This window comes from Gymnogyps californianus, chromosome 8 (genome assembly GCF_018139145.2).
Source record: "Gymnogyps californianus isolate 813 chromosome 8, ASM1813914v2, whole genome shotgun sequence".
In the NCBI taxonomy this organism is placed as follows: Eukaryota; Metazoa; Chordata; class Aves; order Accipitriformes; family Cathartidae; genus Gymnogyps; species Gymnogyps californianus.
The window spans coordinates 10,527,164-10,549,084 of record NC_059478.1 but is presented as its reverse complement, the minus strand read 5'-3'; the positions used below and the strand labels follow the sequence as shown (position 1 = coordinate 10,549,084).

The 21,921-nt window shown below is 34.9% G+C and overlaps 1 protein-coding gene across 3 annotated transcripts in view; it reads left to right on the top strand.

Moving 5' to 3' along the window:
- KCNT2 (potassium sodium-activated channel subfamily T member 2) overlaps positions 1–21,921 on the top strand; it is a 153,854-nt gene that overhangs the window by 60,581 nt on the left and 71,352 nt on the right. For all 3 annotated transcript variants that reach the window (XM_050900901.1, XM_050900900.1, XM_050900899.1), the window contains exon 9: positions 20,109–20,289. In XM_050900901.1, the coding sequence (XP_050756858.1) occupies positions 20,109–20,289 (181 nt within the window). The remainder of the gene's footprint in view (positions 1–20,108; positions 20,290–21,921) is intronic.

The window sequence follows — 21,921 nt, the reverse complement described above, 5'->3', positions numbered from 1 at the left end:
CTAAGAAGCCTGCACAAACTTTGCTTATGTCTTCATTGAAGGCTCACTGAGGTCAATCTTAACATTTTTTACCCTTCAGTGCTTTCAACATCAGAAAATTAGGATGTTTCCACACACTGACTTACAGAATAAACGTAGTATGCCAATACTGTAGCCTCAATGTCAATTACATGTCAAAATTCTCATCTGGAGGAAACAGTATAAATAAGTTGCTTGTAAGGATGAAAACAAATCCAGACAATGATCTAGTCCAAACAAGACAAATCAAGACCTTCAGATTTGGAACACTATGTTACAGGAAAAAACCAACCAAACAAAAAAGGATTAATCCCACGTAATGTTAGAGAAAATAAGGCATCTCAATGCTCCAGTTCCCTTTATTATCAGTAAGTAGAAACAGACACTTGAGAGGGCAGTGCAGATCTGAAGGGAACTAAATCACCACATGGAGGTCTGTGCTTCTCTGCCCTTCTGTGTTGATTATATCAGGAGCCTACAATGGCAGTTCTCCAAGAAAGGTGCCTAGCATTAAGTAGGATGAACTTGAAGAGTGTTGGTGGATTATGTAATGTAGAATAAAATGTGGGGTTTTGGGTCGTATGATGGTATGTTTTGTTGTACAGCACTCTCAGTATTCAGGCCCAATCTCAGTTTATGATTTAGAGAGATTTTCTGCATTGAAAAATAGCACAAAATTAAACTGTAATTCTGTCATTTAGTTTGATCAAATCCAATGATTCTAAAGTGGTAAAGCACATGAAGTCTCAGGATCTAACGGACTAAACAGGAATTGCAGAATTTAAATCCCAGAATATTATAGAACATTAATTGAAAGTTCTAAGTAACTGTAAATAATACAAAATAAATTATTCAACTATTACAAGAATCCCACAAAGTATTAAAATAATAGCGGTTGTGCTTTTCTTTCTCTGCAGTAAAGCAGATCTGTCAGGAACTTGCTTGTTTCAATTAAAGGATCTTTATTTTCTGTTTTGAAATATTCCTATGCAGTGCTCTCCAAACATAAACAGATCTTGAAGTAGGCCAGGTAGCACAGGTAGTACCTTCCAAATCCATTGTACCAGCTTCCATCCTAGCCTTGTCCTGCTTCTCGATTGCTGGACTCAGGGCAGCGTGTATGGGTAGTTTTCCTGTGAGTGTATACAATTAGAATTGAGGTCTACTTCAGACACTACCTTAACACTTCCTTGAGTGACGGAACAATAAAAAGGTTGTGCAGCCTCTGGAAGGTCAATAACAAAACATTTCTTAAAATATCCATTTGTTATTTGCAACCAAATAATCTATAAATCCAATTAGACTTTATCTGAACTATTGCCTTCTGGGAAAAACTGTGTGCATGAACACAAGGACAACATTTTCATCAACTTTGGTAGGAGAAAAACATATTGCATACAGAGTTTATCTTTTCTTAGGTATAGAAATTTCTAAGGTGGCTTTGCTAAAATCTGCTGTATAAGAAGCATGTGAAAACTGTTACCACAAATAGTTGTCAATCATCTGGATTATTTAAATGAAACACAAATTCAGATAAAACTCTTACTGTTTCTAATGGCATATGGACTTATGGGATGGGCCACACCTTTTTTACCTTTGCTAGCACTGGGGATCATTTGCTGACATTTGTATTATTAATACTTAAGGGCCAAAGCCTTTGAGAAGGCTTGATGAGAAAATGTAATGAAAAATTACAATGACAAAATGTAATAAAAACCCCAACTTGTTTATTGGATTAATGCCTTTGCTTATTTTTATGCAACTATTGTATTGTAACAACACAGAAATATTACCATATATAAATTTGTTCGGTTTTCTTTTTTTTCCTTTGGTTGACAGGGTGGTATTTGTCATAATACATTTTTAAAAATATTTTTACATGTTTAAGTTCAAGAGTTCAGATCTTAAAAAAACATAGGGGTGATTAGTGCTGTTAAAGAGTATAGGATAAGGATTTATGCTACTGAAAAACTGGTTAGTTGTTTGTGAAAGGCAGAACAGAAATCATGTTTATTATAGGGAGAGCAGAAGTATGGAAGCCCAATGAGAAGTCTTTTTGGCTACCCATCAAACATCGTCTCTATGGGAACCTAGATAATTGTAAAGTGATTTTCATGCTATTTTAGTTATTAATTTGGTAGTGACATAATATTTCCTTTGTTAATCTTTTTAGATGTTTCTACATAGTTATTTCTAAAACAATTAGGTCAGTATCTTTCCCATGCTACATGCAGGGAATTCTTTGTTCAACTGATGTAATGGAACATTTAAAACTAGACACAGAGACCAGTGAAATTAATAATAATTTGAATAGCCTATTTACTGTGATCTATGGAACAAAGTCATAAAGGTTAGAGAGTTCAATCTAAATTATCTTCTGAGTGTGAAAGATACATTTGTAGTCATCTTGTCGTCTTCCGAAAATAAAAAATAGTCAGAAAGACTAAATGGTAGCTCAGAAAGCTGCCTTTCACAAGCCCTCTGTAAAATGGAGTGTCAACAACAGATTATTTATAAGCAAATCCTATTTTTTTTAATATGTAGAGAAGTATTAAATTAAGGAAGTAAACAATATGATTGAGAGATTTCTGTTGTTTTATTGCACCCTGAAAGATGAGTTGGGGCTTCAGGTACTTGTGATCTTTTCAAGTTACAATCAAAAGCTTTGCTGATTTTCTAGCACAGGTTGCAGATCATTTATAAACCTGAAAATCAGTAGTTCCAAACTGAATTTAGATAAAGGTGGGCAAAGTTAAATTTGAATAAATTTGAAAGACAAAATAAACTTATCCACATTTTTTGTTCTCTATTGTTGTACCACACAATATTTTAATATTTCATATGGTATATAACTCTACATTATAGGTCAGGTAAATCATCCTTTGACAATGCAATGGCAATTTCAGAATCTAGTAGTGTGTTGTTTAAATCAATATTTTTAATTGACACTAGGAAGAATTTTCAGCATGGCTTGCAAGACTTACTCTTGGTGGGAGTTAGACATTAAATTACTTTCCATTTTGAAAGTTCCAGCCTCTATTCTGTGTATCATTTGTGATAATTCTCTTCTAATAATTTTTTTCTGCTATGTGAAGGTACTGCAAATTCAGTAATCAGAATATGCATATTTAAGTAAAGTGTAAAAAAGATTCAAAAACAAACTCCTGCCAAGAAGGAGATAAAATGTCTCTCAGGTTCTTTCCCAATATTTTCCCCAGTAAGTTTCACGTGATGTAAAAATGTCTCTCAGATACCAAATGCTGCTAATATTTACAATAATCTGGACAACTTTTCATTAAAGATGCATTGAGAACATTTGGGAGGGATACACAATGTTTTGCAAAACATTATGCACTCTGAATATGCCATTGGGAGAACAATTTTTCGGCTTTTATTATCATGACATCTTGTAATACAGTAACAAAATAACAAATACCATGACAAGCAAAGATTGTTCTGGCAGCAAAGACCAATTACCATTATGAAAGGAGGAAAAAAAGGAAATGATTTTGAGTCATATAACATTTGGACTGTTAGAAATACAGTTCTAAAAGACTGCATTTCCATAGCATCCTTTCTTTAGCAATCATATTTTGAATTTTGTGGGAGACAAATAAAATCAAGCTACTGCTAATATTAACTAATTATGGCTTGCCAACATGTGTAAAGCAACACATAAAATTCCTCAAAGTTAATCTAAATGCAATCCTGTCCTTGTTCTTTTGCAGGAACATAGCACAACATATAATGACTATAAGGAATATGTAAAGTCTTAGCAAAATTAAAAATTAAATTAGCAAAGCCTGCTTTAATTTTCTGTGTCACACTGATGTACATAAGGACAGAACTGGGGCCACAACATATAATTCTGTAATTGTCACGTGAACCCCATGACCTAATAAAGGGTGATTTTGTGAAAATCTGGAAGTGATTATGCAAAGAGCAAGGACAAGTAAGGAATGTCAAAGAGAAACAGAACGCCATATTCTGTTACCAAAAATCAATTACCATATTTTAATATGTGCAATATGCATTTGACATATGTATGTCCTCAAAAGTATTGGCACTTGAAAAAGATCCACAGAAAAAATGCAGTCAGAGAAAAGGTTTTGGGGATTGAGACAGAGAGAGCAATGGAGGTAAACTCAACAGGCACGCAAAGGCATGCAAATTATTAGGATGCGAGTTCTCTAGTAAGCTTTCCATTGGTTTATAAACACACATGCATACATACAGCTGCTGCTGAATCACAGGCTTGTAAGTAGATATCTTGTGTGAAAATGTAAATGTTACATATGCAAAACGTGCATGTTACCTTCAGAACAGGGGTGACAAGAATAACTTTGGTAAAATAAAATGCTAGAATAAAAGTCGATCTGGAATACAACCAGAGTCTGCAGGCTGTGAAATAGTGTATCATCATATTGGTAAAAGAAATCTTAGGTTTTGCTTTGGTTTTGGGAGGACTTCAATAAAAGGAGGTAAAGTTCCCCTTAAAGGGGCAATTTGATATATAAAATAAGTGTTAAAAACCTCTGTCTTCCATCTCTTTCATTACAGGAAAGCATTACATTTCACATGCTTCATTTTATCTTTGCAGTAAAAAGAAGAACCTGATACATGCTGTCTTTGAGAATGTTATATCATTTTAGACAGTAGCAAATAGAATGCCATGTGTAACAACGGATGACTAATTATGTTGAGGATGTTATTTCACCATTTAAAATTCAATGCCTGGCAGCAAACCATCTTCACTCACAATTCCTGGCTCAAAAATGAAGTTGTCATTAGCATGCAGACTTAAAAAAATTAAATGTATCTTTCATTGACTGATTCATTAGGCTGACAAACTATTTTACTTCACTAAAATTTGGTGTTTATGGTGGTTTATGCTAACACGTTTAAGTGTATTATTAGATGCCATCAGTTATTCTGGTTCTCTGATGAGCAGTAACTCATTATGCTGATTTGTGATCAGCATAACTCTTCAGTGATTTGTTCACTTTTATTGTCTGTTTCATATTCCAAGTGTATTTTAAGGGTGTGAAGTTTAGCAAAGTTCGTATTTCTCAAATCAGGAAGTGAAGAGTGAAAAAAGATGTTGATGCAACTTTGGCCATACTAACAGAAACTGGCATCAGCCACCAGGAATTATTCACTCAAACTCTGTATTAAGCATAACTTTATGGAATATTGAAAGGACATCTCAGAGGCTTTGGCAGAGCTAAGGATGTGATATGAGATGACGTAAAAAGAAGACGGATTTTAGTGCATTTACAATGCATTTTAGAAGAAAAAATTCTCATTTTTCTTTTGTCTATACTTGGTATTCCATTGGAAATTACTATAATGTTTAGACAGATATTTTTCAAACAGGTGAAGACTAGAGGGGTAGACAGTCATCCAAACATAGTATCACATTTGGGTGATAAAAAAGTACATGTAAAAGTTAAATGTCCATGGATTCCTCTAACTCACCTGTGTGTGATATTCTTTCCATTAGCAATAGGGGCCCCATCCCCCACGCCTGAGCTGTCACGTGCCAAAATCACTTACTGAGCTTAACTAAAGGAAGTAAAGAATTAAAAGTATGATTCATTACAAAAATATTACTTGTAAACTCAATCTCTGATAATTGCTTGTGGACTTCAACAAAAGTCTTTACCAAAACGTACAGGTCTATCAATCGTTTGACCTAGTCACAAGAATTAAACGTCAGTGTGATGTCAGAGAGTGTTTAACATCAATCTCTAAATGGTATCTCAGCTCCAATAAATTTGTATTTCTAGCACTGTTAGCAGATACCGTTTTCCATTCTCCCTCTCCCCCACTAAATAGAAGTCTGTAAATAAAGACCCTTTAGGGTATAATCCAAATAAACAGCACTCCGATTAATGAGTTCTGTAATTCCATTGGCAATTAAAACCTTCTCCTAAAAAAAGTTAAGAATAGTAAATTATATTGAGTTTTGTTATCTCTCAACCTCAGTAAAATATCTAACTGTATACTTATAAAGGAACTCAAATGTAAGCTTAAAGTTGAATATATGCTCCCATTCTTTGCAAAAACACAGCTATATTTTTTATGTTTGTGGAAGTTGTACATTTCTGCAATATATATGAAAAATTATATATACTGTATATTAGAGTGGAAGTGCCTGAGTCACAGCAATAAGGAAGAAAAAATAATTGGTATTAATTTAGTAAACACTTAAGTACAAACCGTGGGTTGACTTTGCAGACTGGAAACTTAACAACAGGCATGAAATCAAATTGTCATTTCCTTTGGGCACAGAATACTGTATGTAATTACATTCCACAGCAAAGCAGTATGTTTACTAATATATTACAAAAGGAGTAGGAAATCATATAAGACATGAGGCTTTTTAAAGGTATCCGATACATTATAGTCCTATAATCGCATGCATTCTACTGCTTTGCTTAACTCTACAGTGTAAGAACAAAACTCTTCATGGCATTCCAATAAACTTTTGAGTTACCTTTTCATATTTTCAGGACATCTATTATTACTGGCTTACATTTATGATGAAGCTTAGTCAACTGCTGAGAATGAGCACTTGTACTTAATTTGCTTTTCAGTTTACAGTATGTTGATATCAACAAATTAAATAGTGCTATATTTTGCAAGTTTGTTATCATTAGTGATGAGCAGTGAAAACAAAGTAAATGGAAATATTTCATGCAAAGAAGTTCAAAATAAAATTACTGATGAGAGGGCACAGCTACATGTGGGCATGTATGTACTTTTACTAGAATTGGATAAATATGGCAGAAAGAATGATTGTGGGTCATGTTTCAACTGTACTCCACTCGATCTCTTTTTGTTCACTTTGCTAATATTCTAAAACTAAAAAAAGAAAAAAAATGCATAAAATATTCAGCCAACTTTAAGGCAAATGTGAAATACTTCATCTTGAATATTCAGAGTGGAAGTCTAATTCTAAGGGCTGTAGTGAGTATGTAGTAAGAGTAAAATCTTAGTGAATATTCTCCATGGGCTGAGCAATCAAGGGGAAAATACGCCAGACAAAACATAGCAGAGACTAACTCTATAGTGTACTGTCAGTCCTGGTAGTCACGGTGATCTTCTTTCTTCCTCCCCTCCCTTCATCTTTCCAGTATTATGATCATTAATCCCATATTATTTTGCTGACTATTTGAATCAGCTCCCCTCTTCACTCGTATGTCTGCTGTTTTTTGGTCATCCTGATACAACCTGTGCTCTTCCTTTAAATGATGAGTATAATCAAGTACGCTATTTTGAGAATGTAGCTTGTTGGGATTTCATCATAAACCGTCATAAACATACTTGTGATTGTTAAACAGTCACACCTCACACTTCAGAATAGTCCTGTGTGGTTTTGGATTTCATTGATTTTTAGAAAGTTATATGCATAGATCCATTTGAATTCTAGCCAAAGAAATTATCAGACTTGAAAGTTTTTCTTCAAGCAAACACATGGTCAAAACAGGTGGCCCAAAGAAGAAAACTCAGATGGAATTAATAAAAACTTCTATGACTTTCAGGAAGCTCTTTAGCTATTGTAAAGTTCAGGCTTTTTCACTCAACCAGAACATTTCATTGAAAACACCATCAGGACTCCACCAGTGGTAACAATAGTGAGGAGCAGGAGGAGGATGATGATGAAATCATGGAGCTTGCTGATCAAACCAAACAAGACACAGACAGTCCAAGATATCCAAGTCCTCTGGCTCATAGCTAGAAGAATTGCTAGGTTTCCAAGCAGAAACTCAAACAATAAAGGAGCCTACTTCTGTAATATATGATATAATATATTGCTTTTATCTCCTAGCAGTTACCTCCTATAATTTTCACCCCACCAGACAACCTCTATTTAACGTTTCCCCCCTTTCTGGTATTTCGGCAAACGTAAGTATTAAGCCTGGTGCTTAATTATATCTTGTTCACAGGCCAGTTGTTTCCCTGGTCATTGCCCAAACAAATTCTCTCTAGCTAAGACAGTAGGTCAGCAAGGAGGCAACTTTGAATTAAAAATACCTTTCCAGTAGGAACACAACCAAGAAAAAATTATTTATGTGGCACACATTTTCGCTTATGCTCTTGGTTTTTTAATAGCAAATTATTATGAAATAAAGGAGCCAAAGCATACCATATGAGTATTTAAAAAAAAAAAAGGAAGGATATACTTTAAGTCACATTGCGGTTTCCATACACCCCTTTGGATCTTGTGCTACTCTTCAGTGAACTTTCTACTCATCATGAGCCTACAGATAGTGTTCTAAATAGACAGAGACAGGACATTAGTGCAGTTGTCTTGAGACTGCCCATACAGCCACCTGTTTAACCAACTTGATGGACACTACCCTTGTAAAGCAGCAACGCAGTGTATGCTTCCATTTTGCTTACTGCCTGTTTGAACAATCTTTCTCTGTCTTAAGAATATCATGGAATGTAGCAGCTACATTGAGGACAAACTAATAGAAATGCACATGCACAGGATTTACTTCTGTTGCCCAGATCCAGCAAACCCCACTGGCAACCTGCAGAGGTATCTGTGTAATTATTGGTCAGATTTTTCACCACTGTTACTTAGACTGCAGTTGTCCTTCTGTTTAATAATCAATCCATCCCTTGTCACTATCCTTCACAATCTCAAGAGTTCTCCACAAAAATAAGGAAGATTATAACAGTACCCCAAGACTGGAACAAGCTGGTAAGAGCTGAGAGGAATCAAAGAAATGAAGCAAAACTGTTTCTGATGTTGGCAAGGAGGCTACAGCTTTGACAGTAACTAGTGGCCTTTATTCTTTCCTGTACAGGTGACCTCACTGGCAAAGGTACCAACACTGACAACAGCTATGCATATGAAAGAAGTTTAAATGATGCCATATTTGTGCACATAACAACAAAAATATTGAAGGGAAACACTCATAATGATAACAGAGAAAAGACCATCGATGAGTCAGTGATTTCACAGTGCAGCTTGAAATGCGAGAAGCATACACCACTGTCCCGATGTGATCTGACTACAGCCATTTACCTTAAACGCTCTTTCTAAATTTAAGTTTTCCAGAAGGGAGAACAATAGAAAGTCTCCCATTACCTAAACTCCTCACTCATAAAGGTGTGTTTTATCCAACATCCAGAGATGCAGAAAACAGATATGTCCATCTAACTTATGACTTGGAGAACAAACCTATCTGCTTGCTTCATTTTGTAAACATAGGGGGTTACTGCATTTTAGAACAGCACAACTTTAAATAACATGCAGTGCTGTTATTTTCACTGATACTTTCAATTATTATTAAAAATACTAGAGAATGTGCTTATGTTTATTGTTTAGCATCTTGGACAATTACTTAAAATACCATCTTTAGTTCACAAAAATACACACATCTACTTAAAAAGTAAATAAAAGTGCAATAATGAAATGCAAAATGGAGCAGATTACATCTTCATTTAAGTTATCATAAAGCTTTTGCATTCACTGATCTATAAATAGTCATCTGCAGAATGAACTCCTCGTTGTAAGCGTAAACATTGTGCAATAGAAGGAACACAACGGATCTCTATCTCTGTGTTCCTACATAATTGTAACATTTCACAGTGGTCTTCATTTGGGCTTGTCAAAATGTTCAAGTAAGTCCATCATGTTCCATCTGTCTCCTCTCTGTATCTGCAAACCTCTCTCCTTTGTTCTCAGAGAGATTATATAAAGCACAGCAAGCAGCTGGCATGAGAAACAGATACTTCTCATCAGTTTCTAGCCTACATGTCTGGGTCTTCTATTTATTCACCCTTTAGTCTTCCAAATGCATAGTCTATTGTTTTTCTCAAGAAGTGCTTTCCTCCCTTTTGGGTGCCTAATAAAAGAATCCATAAGCTCAGTAAACATATGAAAAGCTGTTTCTAGTAAATAGAAATGTTCCATTCTAGTACTATTCCATGACTAGTTTTTCTTGCTTCAGTTATACATCACATACAAAAATATTGCTATATGGAATAATCACTCTACAAGTTAGACTTGCAGGACCTGGAATGAGAAGGGTAGAATTTGTGAGGTAGACCGTGCTTCAAGGGAGCCTCAGAGCCTACGTTCTCACTGACGAAAAGTCAGCTTTTTGATACCAGTCTTAGTTCTCCATGTCTTCTAATGATGAAGATTGTCATCATTATCATTATACTGTGCAGTCCTTGTAGATAATTGGTGATGAAAACAAATGTGAATGAAAATTTCGGGGAAAAAGATGAGCTTAATGCAGACAGTGAGGAATGGCTGCAATAGCATATTAAAAAATTGTGAGTGAGATATAAATAAGGTAAGCGGAAATCAGTTTCTTCCATGTCTACAAGTAAAATTCACTTCTGACAGAGCTTGGGTATAACTCTGCAACAGAATATATGCTTTATGGAAATTTAATCTGGAAATGAAAATTTCACCTGTGAGCTTTCCAAGGGGCTGCACCCCTCATGCCTATGGTTAAGGTGGATGAGACAAGTGGTATCTGCTGTGAATCACTTACACGTTTTAGACCACTCCAGCCTGTATTTACTATTGGTCTGAGTTTCACAGCAGGATAAGCAGTGCAAGAAAGACCATTCTTCCTGAATATTACTCATCTGTAAATTTCTGAGAAATTAATTTTTGTTTACGGTGTTATTAAGAAAATTTTGCAACTGGAGGAAGGTAATTTGGCTTGTCCTGAAGCAGTTGTTTTAATAGCAGCAATGAGAGCTGCAAAAAAGAGTTGCACTCAAAATGCAAACAAATGAGAGGCTGTCAAGATGTAAAAATGGATGGAAGTGTAAGGAAGATCCATAATGGATATCCTTGAGAATCAAATGAAAAGGCAAAATCTGATAAGGAGAGAATTTTGACCACCAGAACTGAAGGAAAACTAGGAGGAAAATTCCAAAATCCTATTCCACAAAAAGCCTGTCCTAAAAGGAAGGAACTAGGAAGGGAGAAGTTGTCAGGTTTCGAGTCTAAGATAAATCAAAACGAATACTTAATAATAAAATTAAATCCATTTGTTATTAAAATATGCTATGACTTGAATTAGGTTGAAAATGAACAAAATCATTTTATCAGTAGCTTATAGATTATATCATAATGCTGTAACAGTTGTAAGGTTGTAAATCATCTAAGACCGATCCTGTCTTGAGTATTTGTAAAATTGTATTGAATCAACTCTTTTCCTAAACATTTATTTAATTCCATGGCCTAGCTTATATGGGAATCAAAAATTTAGTAAAATAGATATGCTGCGGACAAACTATCCAAATAGACTGAAGCTAAGGTGTTTTACCACTACGGATGCACGTAAGGAGCCGCGTAAACCTAATAAGCTGCCATAAAGGAATATTGGCATATGGGATTTTCCAGGCATTGAAAGATATTACATGTTTCAGTGAGGTCTGGAAGCACTCTTACCATAGGCAGCTTTGGTACAGAATACATGTAAACATTAGAAAGGATACTTCAAGGTCAGGAACTGCAGGCTTGTTTACAACAAACAAATGTTTGTAATGAGACTGAAGTGTACCTAGGCTGGGATGGACACAGAGCTGATTCACCCTCCATCAGAGAAAGTCTGCTCTTGGAGCACAACTAAGGTATGCATACTGAATTATTACTACAAGTTCTTTTAACGCAGGCAGAGTATTTCAGGGGAGAATCTTCCCATACTGTTTTAGTTTAATCTTTCATTAAAAATCTGTTACTGGTCTCAGTAGAAGCAGGACACTGAATTAGAAGAGCCTTTAGCCTAATCCAATGTGGATGTTGGTCATTTTTTCTGTGTCAGTCCTTTTAGAAACTTTATCCATCCAGCTTGAGAACCTTTTTGCCTCTTCTTACCATCCCTCTCCATCACTATCATAAAGAGGAAAGAAACAGGATATGGGTTTGAATTCACAGTCATAGAGGATGAATATGAAGCTGGATCTTCCATATCTCCAGTAGCAATCTAACCAATAATCATTACTTCCTTTAATAAGGAGCAAATAATAAAAAACATAAAAAGTAGTGCTTCCATAGTAGATATAGCCTGATCTCAGAGTTTTAAAAGATTGAGTTTCCATTTCTTTATTACTGTTGGCTTCTCTTAGCCAACCTTCTATGATTCAAGATTTTTTTGTAACAAATCTGATGATTAAAATCCAAGTTTAGCATGTTTAAAATCTGTCAAGTACATAATTAAACAACTTCTGTAGTGGTAGTGATACAATATCAGGCTTTGGAAATTGAATATAATTTTCCATGAGTTACCTCAAAACAAACTTAGGTTCAGACAGATATCCAAACACAGTCCTAGAGCTAGTTTGCATTTTTTAGGTTTTCTTCATATTTATAAGGATTTTTATTACTTTTTATTATTTATGCTAAGAGGATAACTGTGGACTGTGTTCTGTCACTAGGAAATGAAATATATATATACCTGGTCATAATCAATACCTCTGTCTCTAATTCCTATCCTGATTCTACACAGGGGGTTAGTTGCTTCTTACACACATTTAACAAATATTCGGATAATGAATCTTTCAATTGTTAATTCAGTTTGATCAAGGGAGCATGGGTGGTTTGCATAACAACTATTACACCCTTAAGAGTGTTTCAAAAGTATTGCAAGAAACATTAAGCATGATGTTCCAAAGCATAACATATTGGGTGTATTAAATTAGAAGTTTGCATTTGAATTTTCCAACACAACACATATAATTTCTGAATATTATAAAGAGATTACTTAATTATTCTTCCTGAGAAAGGATAGGTATGTAATATTACCTAATTCTGTAATGCCTTGCAGATGAAGAGTATCTGGTGGTTGAAATACTGACTGCATGATTCTATTTCCTGAACAGTTACTGACTCCTTGTGTGAGCAGTCCAAAACCTCAGACTCCAGCAGGCTCTTAGCTGCAACAGTATTGATGCACTGAAGTTGGAATGCCAAGGTTTACTTTGTTCACCATCAAAGCTCTGGGGCAGACTGAAAGCATACAAAAATACAGCTAGTTCTTTGGAGTTACAGACTGAAGTGTGCACAGACCTTTTTATAGAAACACACTGAGCTGAATGCTGCCCACAGTGGGACTCTACTTGTGCAGTCTCAATGACCAGAGTTGTTTTATTGCAGCTCCACTTCTCATTTCACAAAACGCAACAGCAGGAGTAGAAAGGTTCTCACTCAGTTTCAACAAATATTTAGATACAGTTGGTCATTTCATAATATCCTATTCTACTTAACAAGATGTTCTGCAGTTTCTGGAAGTCACGTGGCTTACTAGTGGAAGTTTATTTTTATAAGTTGAGCTTTTGCAACCATTAGCTGCATATAACGTACTGATCTGGGGAAGGAAAAGGTTTATATTAGACACTATGGGTAAGCAATAATGATATCATCAAACACCATCATTTAGGATAAAGATACAATTGGAATACAGAAAAAGGTAACCTTTCCAGCTGAAGAGAAATTCAGAATTCATTTCTGACATGGTGGGATTGCTGTGTAGTGAAAGAAAGAGTTCTGCACCCCTACCTCAGCTTGTATTCAAAGTCCCACAAGAACCGAAGAGCTTGATTCAAAGCCTGTTGAAGTAATCTGAGTCTTTCCCTTCGCTACTGTGATTCTGGAAAAAAGGGAGAAAGTTGTATGAAAACATGTGCCTGTCTCTGAAAAGAAAATATTCTGGAAAAATAGAAAGCTTTACATTGGACTGTCTGATGAAGTGGTATTAGAGTTGCAAAAATATCTGAGATACTTGTTACAACATTAATTTTGTCTTTGAATATTAAGAAGCCACAATGTCCAGCAGTATCTTTTTTTTTTGTCCACTCAGTGAATACATTTCAGCATGATGTACTGCATTCGTAGGATCATTTGTTACCGACTAAGAATAGCAAGTATATTTCTCTACTGACTTACTTTAAAGACAGCATAACAACCTTCATCTTCTTTCCAGTCAGCATTTCTCCCTCATTCCTTTCTCTGTCTTGTATACAATTAATCATTTCTATGTACTGGAATTCAGTTATTCCCACAGCTTTAAAGCCTTCTATGTGGAATGAAAAGTGCAAATTGGAACTTCTCATTGTAATTCTTAAATTTGATGTATTATACATGATATATTGTACCAGATTCTGTCATTTTAACATTTTGGAAATTGCACATCTACTTAAACTAGTGAATTTTTTTTTTCTATTTTAATGTTGTTATGGAAAATTGCTTTTCAGAAAATAAATATTTAGAAAAAAACCAGGTTTTATAAAAGACCTGAGAAAGCATCACAGGGCTTGGAAAAAATTGAAGCATTTGGTTTTCAGCAACTTAAAACCTCAGCTTCAGGGTGTTTGGACAGGATAGACATTTTATTATTGGTCAGAATATTTTCTGATTGTGTCTTCACTCATTTACTTGCTGTAGTTTCTGCTCATCCCTTGTTCTTTTTCGTTGCCTCTTCTTCATTATTTACACAAGAATCAGAGGTTCTGTCAGAAAGCATTAGGTTTTTAGGTCATGGGTAAGGTGGTTAGCAACACCTTCACCTTTTGTAGGACCAGACTACACAGCTCAGTAGTGTCTCATAGGAAAAAGATAATTAAAATTCAGAGGACATATATTATCATTCAGAAGTCAACATACAATATTTCCATATGTATCTGATACAGTGAATGAAAAAAATGCCACTTTAATGTCACTCCAGTTATATCAGTATTCAAAGCAGAGTTTTGTGAAGTGTAAACTGAGCATTTAATGATTCTATGTATACTAATTCTACAAGCACTGAGAATTGCTTTTCCAATAATGTCTAATTTTAAAATATAGGACAAAACTGTATCTGGCTCTACATCAGTGCCCTAGAGAAGACAGAACACCCCACAGAGACAACTTCCAGCATGAAAAACTGCTTGCCTCTGTACAAAGCAGGGCATTCTCCAGACAGCATTAGTCCTAACATCACTTTCATTTCGAGGACTTAAGACTGGCACCAGCTTAATATTAACATCTATGGCAAGTAGTGAGCACGTTTTGCCAATTTCAGGCAAAACCTCTACGCATTTATCAGACTTCTAAGAGATATTACATGCCTCCCAGAGTTGAGACTGAAGTATGAACTGTTCTATAGCCACATTTTATTTTGGTGTAAAGGTTGAGGAAGTTTCTTTAAACATCTTGGGTAAACTCTTCCAAATCTTCATTTCCTTAAGCAGATAGTTACAGCCACTACGGCGGTAAAATATGTCTCAAATGCCTGCCCATGTATTTCCTGGAAAGTTAACATGATCGTCTTCTTCAGTATTTTGCTGTATTTGAATTTTACCCATAGATATTTGCTACAGTTGATGGTCTATCAACAGTTTCGCTGACTGATGGTTCATTCCAATTTTTCTCATAAAGAGAAAAACATCTGTGACAGTAGCATCAGGAAATTTTAAAATAATACAAACAGCAATTGGCAGTACAGAACAATCAAATAATCATACTTCAATTTGTAATTTGTTCTAACATCACCATTCTGTGGTAGGATATGTGGAAACTTTAAAGAGTTTTGGGTGTGAGAAACTACTGGGAACACTTGCTTAATATGCAGAATTACTATATTTCTGAGTTATTTCAGATGTAACTTCTGTAGTATATAAGCACTGAGCCTGTACCACAGAATCTCACTGAACTTGACAAAATTAATCCCCATTGATTTCAACATTTTCATTAGCTAGTCCTTGTAGCTAGCTACTTAAAACACAGCAAAGTAATTATACAAGTTGAAGCACAAAGTTGAAGTCCAAAGAAAATAATGCTGTTAGTTGCTACCTAATCCTGAAGACACCTAAGCATCTCTAACTTTTGGCTTCAGCCTCTGGTGCATTATTTTAGACCTCAAGAGGTTGTACCTGTAAACAATAATTGTCTCTAAAAGTAAAAATAAAAATTTAGAAATCAGACATATTTGGTGACACTGACAGATGAAAATACAAACCGATATAAAATAGATTATGAACGATTGATTATAAATAAGGATAGTTAATGTACAGTACTTGCAAATTACTATCCAAATGGTTCTTGTTATGTCCATTTCTATGACATGCTACCGCACCGTGACAAAAATCTGACTTCATCTCAGGGTTTATTTTACTCTACAGTATTCATTTCTGTACTGCATGTGGAAATAGGTTATTTACAAACAGTAGTTAGTTTTGGCACATAAAATACTCAAGCAAACAAAGATTCCTGGAATTAGAAAGAAAACTTCCAGTAAAATGAAGATTGAACTCTCAAAAGTTCAAATGATACCTAAACTAAACATGACTAATCTTCAGAGATTACATGTTACTATCTTTACTTTTTGTTTTTCAAGTGCAGTGGTAGTAGAGTGTTTAAAATCACACTTCTGTTCTCCTAAGTTTGTAATAAATTTTCTGATACCACTTTGCTTTGGCAGACCCATGGTTTGGGTTTCTGTGGGTTTTTTTAGTAATACTAAGTCTCCTCTCCATTAAACCAATTTTGTTTTGTTGTAACTGCTCACTTAGATCCACTATGAAAAGACAGCCTTGTTGAATTTACAGGAAACCTAAAATTGGTATAGAAGGTGCTGAATTGGGTCCTATGTTTTAATTAGGCATTTTCTGTGTATATATTATTACAGTGGTTTATTTTCTCCTCAAGAACAAGTTGGTGTGAGCATTGCCTTTGCTGAACATTCCTTTCCTACTTGAAATCATTATGTTTGTCCAGGGATCATCAAATTATTGTTTCTTCATGGGATGAAAGAGGAGGAGGAAGCAAACAAGAACAAGGAGATAAAAATACCACCATAAAATATCAAAACAGCCAAAAGATGAAGTCTAAGTTACTACATATTTCATTATGTCAGGAGATATGAGAAAGCAGACAAGAACATATGCTGTCTGTATTGGTACATGCAGTATTTATGCATCTTTTAAAAATAATGCTTAATACTTAATTTACAAGAAAAAAAGAAGTTGATACTACTGTTCATATAAAGAATTACATTTTATTAAAAGATGTCAATAAGTTGTGGGGAATGGAGTAACTAATCCACATGCACTTGGCTTCATGGACAGCCAATAACTTTCCGCTGCACTCTATGCAGTGTAATCAGGTAGCCCAAATAGATAGGAGCATGCTATAGATGCTGAGTAATGTTTCTTTACAAGGCACTGGTGGTGAGATTAAAGTATAATATTCTTGGGGGAGGAGTAAAAGAGGTAATATTTCATTTGGTAATTAGACTCCCATAAAGTTGTCTCTTGAAAGTCAGATTTTTCTGCAGTTTTGTGATCTCTGGCTCTAGTAAAAACAAAAGGCAGAGCAGCAAAACACCCAGTAAAATTAAGACTTAGTAACCTAATTTTGGATTTATCATTCCTTTGTTTTCACGGCTAGGGCTTCAAGTACAATTTAGTAGAACTGCAGACGAGGTGCAAGTAATTTTGAGGAAAGAAATTAATTTGTTCAACAAGTTGTTAGAAGAGCTGAATTTCTGCTTCAGCAAAGAAGAAATACCTCCCGTGTCTTGCTGACTTTAATATTGTTAACTACATGTGAGAAGCTCTCGCTCATGCCAACTGAGTTCAACGAGAAACAGCTTGAATCCACAACATTTTGGATCAGACACAAAATTATTTTGATGGCTTCAAGGAATAGGAATATATAGGACTATAAGGGAGTACAGCTGATAAAATGAAATCTTGGTCTCACTAAATTCAATGGGAGTTTTACTATTCACTTAGAAAAGGCCGAAATGGTTCATGATATATTAACTTATTTCAGTTAAGCTAAAGTATGATTGGGTGGGCTGGCTACGGAAAGCTCATTCAGAAGAATAATAATAATAAAGAAAATATCTCCTTCATCAAGACTTGAGTTTTCCTACCAGCAAGCTATTAAAAATTTTTTTAAGGTATTACAAAAAGAACAAAAAGTGAAGAAACAATTTTCATTCCTTGAAAATGTAAAAAAATCCTAGGGTACCAAATTTTTTTTACATTTTAATCCATCCTGTCAGATACAAAGGGTAAACTTGACCCTTTTGCATATACAAACAGCAAGCAATTTCACAGGCACCAGCATCAGAAAAAATACATTCCTACCAATGATAACATCATGCATTATGCTTCAGTACAAACCTATCTGCAGATATTTAACACACTTCGTGGAGTGGTGTAATAGTCCTGGTATGTGGGAGCCATATCACTGGCTCAGTGTAATTGCTTCTTTCCTGGCCCTTGTGACCTTAATTCCTGAAGTCAAGGTTATGTGTTTTAGAGATGTACCCACAAAAGACAACTAAAGAGAAGAAAATACACCAAGGTCATCAGGAATAATAACAATGAAGAATTAAAAATCCATCACCATTCTGCTTTTAAAATTACATATAACTTATGTGACTAATGATATTAAAATAGCTTCTTTTTCCATACTTGGATGCCTGTGCAGTATACTCTATTATTTCAAATTAACACTGGAAAAGGATATAGCTGAAAAACCTCCTTGTCTGAGACCAAAAGAAAGCTTCATTAGCATAATTCCTTACAGTCCTTCTGTTAATATTTTCAGGGACAAAAATATAATTATCCTTTTTGTCAAAAAAAAAGGAAAAAAGAAAAAAAAGGAAAAAAAAGAAAAACTGGGAACATAGTGAAATTATGGAAGATCTAGATTACAACCCCAGTGAAAAAATGTGGGACAAACTGGATAGGAATATAAAAGTATCAGTTCTGACTGAACTATGAAACTTATGCAAACAACAGGGAAAAAAACCCCCACCCTTTTTAGAACATTTTGAGATGTGTGAAAACTACAAATGCTAGAACTGTGAAAAGGAAACTGGGAATTTGATCCATATGTTCTGGAAATGCCACTGCCCACAGCTAAATTATTTTTGGAGAACAGAACAGAGAACAGAAGAACAACTGCTAAAGCTGTTATAAACACAGGGTCTCCCTGGTGATGCAAAGACCTTACCATGGCAGATATTAATGAGTGACTATTACCATCTGGATACCATATATGAAGAAATCATCTGTGGTATGTTCTAGAATGATTACTAAGGAATACGATGTTATTTGTCAATTATCTCTCTAATTCTCTGAGGAGAAATCATTCCGCTAACTCCAAGGGAAAAAAACACTATCAGGGTGGTTCACACATTGATTTTCTTCATATAGGTGAATATAATTTAAAAACCTGAACTGATCTAAGTAATTCTACTGTATTAGAGAAGATTGTATTTTAAGCTTGGGAAGCTCTTTATCATGGTATATTTTTTCAGAGTGCAGTATTTTTAAAATCTGCAAGATATGAAATAGCGGTAAGACCTGTGGACAGATTCTGCTACTCCTTCTCAAAACCAAAAGCACATCATGCTGATTACAAGAGAAATAATTACCAATTAACTTGGGCTACCATTTACGTGTTCACAGGAATGTGTGGAAACTTATTCTGACAATTTGATAGCCTGCAATTCTCACATTCAGTTTATTCTAGACAGTCACTACCCATTTGTACCAACATTATCCTTCTAGTATGAAACACGTACTCTCATAACTAGTTTCTGCTAGTAACTCTTGCCACAGAAAGGGATAGAGACCAACATAAAGAGCAATAGATTTAAAGAAAGCGGTATGTACATTTTCTTGGCCATACCAGCAAACTCTCCCTGAAAAAGTTAAAAGATGTTTATAAAAAATTCTGAATGGTGGCAACTATATACCATCTGTTTTGTTCTGGTTTAGAAAGGAATTGCATCAATCCGTGATGTTCTATATACCACCTCTCCCTCACAACAGCCACTAAGCAAAACCTAGCAACAAAGTTGTGACTAACATATTGAAATAATCAAAAAATGAGTTTCTTTTATTACAAATGACATTTGAAAATTATATTAACAACACACTTCTGGTTTGATAGTAATTTTTACTCTTCTTTGAAAAAATGTCTTTGTTAAGCAATTTATGAATTCTGAAAATAAATAGTTCTCTGCACATATAATCATCAAACTTGAACTGACCCTAAGTACAGTTTTTATTTTTCGTGTCTTTATTCATTCTTTTCTACATAGTATTTGTGGAATTCAGCATCTGGAACGAGCAGGAAACAGGTTGACTCTCTTTGACTCCCTTTATTTCTGCATAGTGACATTTTCCACTGTGGGCTTTGGGGATGTTACACCCAAGATATGGCCTTCAAAGCTGCTTGTTGTCATTATGATCTGTGTTGCTCTTGTGGTGTTGCCCATACAGGTAAATGTGGATTTTTCTTCTCTTTAGAATTGTTTTTAAAACAAAAGAGTAATAACTGAAATAATTTATTGTTGCTATTATTATTGCATATAAAATGTCAGGAAAAATAACCATCTTCTATACCTCCTATTCAGGGTGGTTTTTTTTCCTTCCTTTTTCCTTTGTCTGTTCTCCTATAATCTAGATTTATACTAAAAAACAGAGCACTAATAACAGTTTTCAAGTGCTGGTGAAACCTTTCTGTTCCTGTTGTACCACAGAGCCCTTCCTTCATCCTGAGATATGGGTTTGTTATTAATGGAACAATTTAAAAAAAAAAAACAGTAGCCAGCACTTTCTTTATGAGTATAGCATTTCCTCTGCAGGCTCTCCCTGTTTCTAATCTTGGTTCTCTCCACTTCCTCTCTTACTCTTACAGCTCAGTGCTAACTTGAAAAAAATCTCATTAAATCTGCAACTCAAGCAAATTGGGTTTACAGCTGTGTATGTCGGTACACACAGACACAGAGAGCCAACAGCACAGTTAGGAATTTTTGATGCTCACTTAAGTTTAGTACCTCTAACAGTTTCAACAGGAAAAGGCTGATTTATGAAAATCCAAGTATTTCAAGGAGTCAATGAGTTTCATTAAATTTGTACCAAACATTTCCCAGCTCATTAGGAGAAGCTTGATGACAGAAACCCTGAGATTACATGGGAAGCCCTGCCAAGATGTTAACTGTTCCACACTTGGTGATCATCCAGACCTCGTGCCACAAAAAGGGGATGTGGGGAGACATTGTGCATGCTTAATCAAAGCTTATAGTAGACCTGCTAGACCATGAAGCTCCAAAGTTTCTCACACAGCCATAGTTTCCAGACTCTGTTTCTTTGACAGTGAACTAAAGCTCACTGTGAGCAGACAACACAGAAACCCTGGGAGGTTGGAAGCTCAGGCTTTCAGCATTAATTTTCTTGAAATTATTTGAACATTTTAATTATACCTAAATAGTTAATGTCTGCATACACAGACATATGCACTAACACAATTATATTCCCATTCAGTGTAAATTTAGTAAAATATATATTCTATTGAAAACTAAAATATGCTTTGTTTAAGAAATTTGGAATTTCCTAGGAAATAGAAATTTCATCTTTCAGGTAGTTCTGATATACACTTCAGAAGAGCTCTGCATTACTAGTAAATAACCTGGAATCTACTGCCCTTTCACATAAATTTACCTATTATTAGCTACTTTATTTTATAGCTTTGTAGTGATAATGAGGCTTCATATAGTTTTCCATACACAGAATGTAGGATGCATTCTCTCCTGAGCTTTTGTCCTGCTGTGATATGAAATCAATTATTCACAATTCAGTCTCTCCATCAGTTGAATGTGGATGAGAAAAAGCAGCTGTCACACAGATATATAGTTAAATTGAGCTCAATATTAAATGCATATTACTTGCAAGAAGCTTTGAAATGGTGGTTGTATGTTTTACTACAGATTGTTAAAATGGCACTGATTGTTACAGTATTCTCTTTGGTCTAAAGGATTCAGACTAGTAGAGCAATGTTTACTGTTAGCCTGCATATATTGTTCAGCTGGCAAAGGCAAATTTGCTGTATTAACAGCTGCTGTGTATTTAAGT